Source organism: Mus pahari, chromosome 23 (genome assembly GCF_900095145.1).
Source record: "Mus pahari chromosome 23, PAHARI_EIJ_v1.1, whole genome shotgun sequence".
Lineage (NCBI taxonomy): Eukaryota > Metazoa > Chordata > Mammalia > Rodentia > Muridae > Mus > Mus pahari.
In genome coordinates this window covers 29439276-29445971 of record NC_034612.1, presented here as the reverse complement: position 1 = coordinate 29445971, position 6696 = coordinate 29439276, and the positions used below count along the sequence as shown (strand labels likewise).

General features: G+C 53.0%; 1 protein-coding gene across 1 annotated transcript in view; it reads left to right on the top strand.

Annotated features, from left to right (window-relative positions):
• The first annotated feature begins 4195 nt into the window (after nucleotides 1–4195).
• The window catches only part of LOC110339171 (cytochrome c oxidase assembly protein COX19), a 7532-nt gene continuing 5031 nt past the window's right edge, over nucleotides 4196–6696 (top strand). The window contains exons 1-2 of the mRNA XM_021222708.2: nucleotides 4196–4335; nucleotides 6404–6515. Of these exons, the coding sequence (XP_021078367.1) occupies nucleotides 4254–4335; nucleotides 6404–6515 (194 nt within the window). The 5' untranslated portion in view covers nucleotides 4196–4253. The remainder of the gene's footprint in view (nucleotides 4336–6403; nucleotides 6516–6696) is intronic.

The window sequence follows — 6696 nt, the reverse complement described above, 5'->3', positions numbered from 1 at the left end:
ACTGAGCCACGCCCCAGCCCCTCACTGGGGGATTCTAGGCAGGGGCTCTACCACTGAGCCACGCCCCAGCCCCTCACTGGGGGATTCTAGGCAGGTGCTCTACCACTGAGCCACGCCCCAGCCCCTCACTGGGGGATTCTAGGCAGGTGCTCTACCACTAAGACACACCCCAGCCCCTCACTGGGGGATTCTAGGCAGGGGCTCTACCACTGAGCCACGCCCCAGCCCTCAGTAAGGGATTCTAGGCAGGTAGTCGATGAAAGAATAAAAAAGAAATGAAAAGGAAGGATACGACCTCTCCTAGGTATGGGGAAGTTTGTTGTAGATATGAGGGCAAGGGTAGCTGGAGGCAGGGGAATCAGAGAGTCCAAAGTGAACATGACCCTGAGCAGGGCCGTGTGAGGAGAATGGGTGGTAGAGACAGGAGGGCTAGGAGAGTAAAGGGGACGTGAAAAGAGCTGGGCAACCAAAATGGCTGGATTATAGAGGGAAATTCAGCTGTGGGGCAGAGGAGCCCAGCCCCTGAGCTGGAGAAGTTTAGGGCAGAGGGCATGGTATGCCAGCCATACCCACCTTACAACAAGTAGGGGGTGAGGGATGCTGGGAGAACCTGGCAGCCAGGTCTGCTTTGATGTGTTAAATAGGTACCTCCATTTAGTTATTTTTCCCTAACTCTCTACTGTTGAATTACATCCCCGTCCTAAGCTTTTAAAGACGGTCTATTTGTGTAGCCCAGGTTGACTAAATTGACCTTGATCCCCTCCTCCTCCCCACTTCTCCAGAGTGCAGGCTGGCACTGCAGGGGTGCACCATCACCTGTTGGTGTGTGTTTGTGTGTGTGTGTGTGTGTGTGTGTGTGTGTGTGTGTGCATGCATGTGCTTGCACGCGCTGAGGATTAAATCTTAGCTTTACTAAGCTAAGTCCCCAGCCCCGGGGCCGTTCTCTTTTTTAATTTTTATGGAATTCCTCCACACCCAACAAAGGTGTGGCGCCAACTATCTCCAGAACGGTTACTCAATCCACTGAGGGTCTGTTCCCATCAGACTTGGTGGGGCCAGACTGAGGGATGCCCCAGGCTATCCCGGCATGCCTGCAGAGCTCTGATGGACTGACTCGGGCTACATCTAGCCTTGACTTGGTGTGGAGGTCAATACCCACCAAGGGTGGCCACATAGATGGTCCCCATCATGTGTCTTTTGAGTAATACGATATTGCCATCTTCCTATCAGAAGGGGTCTGTATTTCCCACACTGTACGGATGCTGTTAGCACCCCAGAAGCTAGGGCATTGAGAGATACAGTTCACACCAAGCTGGGAGGAAGCCTGGGAAGCCTGGAAGAGCCCAGTTGTAGAACACTAACAGTCTAAGGACATAGCCATGCTCCCATGGTCAGCCTGAGTGGGCTGGTATAGTGGTCCTGAGTTCTTTCACACAACCATGAGGGCTTGAGTGTGAACCCCTAGCCCTCACATTGAAAGGCCAGGCACGGCCGTGCATGCCGGCAGCCCCATCTCGGAAACAGGAAGAAATGGATCTTGAGAGCTTGCTGGCCAAGCAGCTTTGCCAAAAATAATGAGCTTCCAATTCAGAGAGAGTCCCCGCCTCAAAGCAATATGGAAGAAGATGCCTGACATCCTTCTGTGGTCTCTACATGTCCACACACAGGTGCATCCAGCTACACACACACACACACACACACACACACACACACACACTGTGCAGGGTGGTGCACACCTTTGATCACAACCCTTGGAAAACCAGCACTTCCAAGGCAGAGGGAGGCAGAACTCAGTGAGTTCAAGACTAGCCAGAGCTGCACAGTGAGAACCCATCTTAAACCAAAACAAATAACACAAAAGTGTTCATACAAGGCAGTAGCCATTTCCAAGGACTGGCGGGTTAAAAGTTGCTGTCACGGACACCAGCCGCTGCTGCTTTCTTGGTTCTCTGGGATGCCTGACAGAGGGTCTGCCACCCCAGGGACGGGGATGTCTTCTTATTTTAAGTGGAAAAGGGCTGCTTACTGAGTCATAAAGGCCACCATTGTTCACAGTCCAGAAAACATTAATGAGTAACTCAGTGTATGGCCCCTGGTTCCAGGCATGGAAAAGGTGCAAAAGAGCTGTTTCTATGATATGAACAAAGTCCAGTTTTCCTTCTGAAGTCTCTCCACCACACACACACACACACACACACACACACACACACCTCTCTCTCTCTCTCTCTCTCTCTCTCTCTCTCTCTCTCTCTCTCTCTCTCTCTCCTGTGCATATATATGTGTGTGTATGTGCATACCCCACACACATGTGGAACCAAAGGAGGACGTCAGGTGTCCCGCTCTCTCTCTCCCCCCTTATCCCCCTGTGACAGGATGTTGGCTGAACCTGGAGCCAGGCTGGCAGCCAGCAAGCCACCCCTTACAATGCTGGGATCAGGGGCCCATGCTACCCAGTCTGGCTTTTTTTTTTGGGGGGGGTGCTCTAGGGATTTGAACTCAGGTCCTCATGTTGCCGAGCTCATCCCACCAGGCCCCGTCTTGAGAGCTGATTGGAAGCAGACGGGCTTTCCGGAGGTCCGGCAGGGAGACGATGCTCCTCTGAAGGCAGCCTGTAGGTCTGCTAGATCCAGTCTCCCAGACAGGAAGGCAGGGCAGGACCCAGCAAGAGGACCAGTGGGTGCCTGTGGAGGAGGGGGGTCCAGCAAGACAGGAGCGGCTGAGTGGATCTGCCCGTCAAGCCCCTCCCCACAGCCCCTAGGAGTTGTTTCTGCTCCTGCGTCAGTGATGTTGGGATCCATCAAGGGGCAGTAGAGGACGAGCTGGCCCCAAGGAGCTGCTAGGAGCCCACTGATCCCACCCTGCTCACTGCCAGGGCCTGGTGTGGTGTGGAACATATAGCATCCATGTGTGGCTGAGATGGAATGAGGGCCAGTGTCCTACACTGACAGCCAGTGCGGGGAGGCGGGGTGCGAGTGGTCTTCTCTGTCCCCAAGCCGAAAAGCAGGGGTGGTGGGCACAGGTGTTATTGCCATAACAGCAAAGAGTCAGTAGAGTGCACCCCACTACCATAGAACAGTCCCCCCAAATCCACATGGCACAGTCCCAGCCCCTAGGACCTTTTGGCCTCTTTTGAAATAATGTTGTGGCAGATGTAAGCAGCAGAGGTTAAAATTTTTGGGATGAGCTGAGCATGGTGGCGCACGCTTTTAATCCCAGCACTTGGGGGGCAGAGGCGGGTGGATCTCTTGAGTTCAAGTCCAGCCTGGTTTACAGAGAGTTCCAGGACTGCCAAGGTTATGCAGAGAAACCCTGTCTTGAAAGAAAGAAAGAAAGAAAGAAAGAAAGAAAGAAAGAAAGAAAGAAAGAAAGAAAGAAAGAAAGAAAGAAAGAAAGGAAGGAAGAAAGGAAGGAAGAACTGTTGGGGTGACCCTACCCCGGTGTGGCAATGTCGTAAAAGGAATACTTGGATACAGAAACATGGGAGAATGTCCCCAGAAGTGGAGGCCCAGGAGGGGGATATCTAGCAGCCCAGAATCACCTAAAATTGACAGAACATCTCAGAGGCTGGGGGAGAACCTGGGCTCCCTGGAGCAGACAGCAGGGACAGCAGGCCACAGTAGGGCTGATGACCAACGCCTTAGGATCAGAATTCTGGTCTCGAACCACAGAAGATGCCCTTTGGGGAGATTTTGTTTGGTTTTGTGGGAGTGGGTCTTGCTACATAGCCCAGGTTTGCTGAAAACTCAGGCAATCCTTCTGCCTCAGCCTCCTGAGCTCTGCCTACAGGTGTGAGGCACTACACCCTGCTTTATTTTCTGTTCGTCTGTATCACTGTGTCACAGCAGTAAGCTAGCCACCCTTCCTTTAGTGTGCTTCTTTCCTTGATTAGACCCTCTGTGTAGATGGGAAACTCAGTCCCTGGCAGACAGATGGATGGGATGAAGATCCCGGGGCACAGACTGGTGTCCTCGGGCAAATGGCTGCGTCTTTCTGTCCTTATTTGCTAATCAGTACCAAAAGGTCACTGCCGGGCTTCTTTCCGCTTCTCAGAGGGCTGGAAACCAGGGCCGGGTCCTTTCGCAACACGGCGGGGGCGGAGCTAGATAGGCGAGGCGGGGCTCGGTGGGTGGGGCCTGGATGGACTCGGGGTGGGGCCGGTCGTCCGCTCGACTAGCTCGGCGCTTCCTGGACCCGCTCGGTGTTCAGCCTTCTGCCCTGCGTCGCCGACGCTCTCCGCTCTGGATTTCGCCGTGATGTCGACCGCAATGAACTTCGGGACCAAAAGCTTCCAGCCGCGGCCCCCAGATAAAGGCAGCTTCCCGCTCGACCACTTCGGTGAGGCGAGGCGAGGCCCAGGCTGCTGGCGGCCTGGGATCGGGTGGCAGAGTTAGGGGTACTGAGTCTGGGTGGTAGGGAGTGCTGTTTCTCGGTGGCAGGTGACAGGATCAGGGGTATTGGAAGTAGGTGGCAGGGTCTGGGATACCGGTTCTGGATGGCACGGTCAGGGGTACTGGATCAGGGTTCAGGGTCTGGGTGGCAGAGTCTGGAGTGTTGTCTCTTTGTGATAGATGGCAGGTTTGGGGGCACTGAGTCGATCTGGGTGGCAGGGCCCGAGGTACTAGATTTGAGTGGCCGGGTCAGAGTTGCTGGATGTAGGTGTAATGTCTAAGAGTTGGATGTGACGGGGCCTAGGGTGCTGGATCGAGGGTCCGAGAGCCAAGGTGAAGGGGCTGGACATGAGGGACAGTGTGGGGGGCAATAGACCTGGGTGGCATTGTCATGTGTGTTGGTGACAGGATGCTAGAAATGGTGGGTGGGTCCGAGGTACAGGACCCAAGGGTGCAGAGCCATTAATATTACAGGTCCTTCCCGGGTAGTGGGGCTGGGCATGCGCAGAGCCCGTGGGGGGGGAGGTGCAGCCAGAGAAACTGAGTCTTGAGGGTCCCTATTTCAGAGCGCCACCTGTCATGGCCCTCCAAGTAAGACTTGGGGGTAATGTGACAGGATGGTGACAGGCCTCCTGGAACGGAGCTTGATGTTAGGCCCCCTGGCGGCAGCGCAGCGCAGCGCCGCGTAGGGCAAACCCTCCCTCCCCAGCTCCAGGCTCTGGGTCTGCCATGAACCTTAGGCAAGGAAATATTTTCAAAAAGCTTTTTGATAGCTAACACTGGGGCTGAAAGTGTGAGCCAGGGTTTGGCAATGCTAGGCCAGTGCTCCACCTCCGAGCCACGCCTCCAGCCTGGAGGATTTCCAGTCCCCATTCTGAAGTGTACAGCTAACAGGCCTTTGGGGAAACTGAAACAGGAGAAAGAGAACAAAACTGGGAGAGTGTTGGAGATTCAGGTTACAGAGGCTGAGCGGGCGCCTGGCACACACAGGAACCTGAGTTCAGTCCTTACCGCTACAATAATTAAAAAAAGAAAAGACCCCCCCCCCCGACCTACCACCAGCACACAGCCCTGAGAAATGCAGCAGCCCTCATGTTAGTGTAGAAGTGGCGGCTGTTAGTGTAGATTAGACGCTCCGGTGAACTGCTGCGGACACTCCAGCGCCGGGACAGCTTTAGAGATCACCGTATTTGTTAAGTTACGTTTATTTATGTAGTGTGTTTGGGGATATGCCATGGCACACATATGGTCAGAGGACAACCCGTGGAAACTGGGGATCTCTCCACCACCACGTGGGTCCTGGAGATCAAACTTAGGCTGTCAGTCTTGGTGGCAAGTGTGTTTGCCCACTGAGCCATCTCACTATTTTTAGATTATGATTTCTTTGCCAACATTTCATTGGGAAATTTTCCATTTAAGACTTTTATTTTAATTAGTTATTAATTAATTCTTCTTTTTTTTTTTTCTCAAAGGCAGTGTCTCACTATGTAGCCCTGGCTGTCCTAGAACTCGCTGTGTAGACCAGGCTGGACTCAAATGTACAAAGATCCACCGGCCTCTGCCTCCTGAGTGCTAGAATTAAAGGCATGTGCCAATATGACTGGCTTTATTATAATTTTTAAGTTTATGTGTATGTGTGTGCATCTGAGTTTGTAGATACACCTTATGTATGCCGGTACGTTTGCGGCCAGAAGGGGGTGTTTGATACCCTGGAGCTGGAGTTACGGGCATTGTTAGCTGCCCAGTATGTGTACTGGGAACCGAACTCAGGTCTCTATTAGAGCAGCCAGTGTTCATAAGCAGTAAGCCGTCTCCCCAGCCCCTTTGATTGGTTTTTCGTTTTGACGTCCAGGGATTTGAACCCAGGGGACTATATGCCAAACATGCACATTACCTCAGGGCCACAGCCACAGCCTTACAAGGGAAACAAATTTTGATGGAAACCCTAGCGCTGCTCTTAAAGTCAGTGTGTGAGCAGCTCAGGCCTCAGAATGCTGTCTTTCTTCTTTTCCTAGGTGAATGTAAAAGCTTTAAAGAAAAATTCATGAAGTGTCTCCGTGACAAGAATTATGAAAATGCTTTGTGCAGAAATGAATCTAAAGAGTATTTAATGTGCAGGATGCAAAGGTGAGTTCTGTGTGTGTGCGCACGCGCACGCGCACGCGCGCATGTGCTCATGATTATGGTGCACCACCGTGTGGGTGCTGAGTGCTGGGTCTGTTGCTGTGGATTCACTAGTAAGGCTAGACTGAGTACAGGCAGGCCAAGGGATCCTCCCCTCTCTGCCCCCACGGCTGGGGCTGCAAGC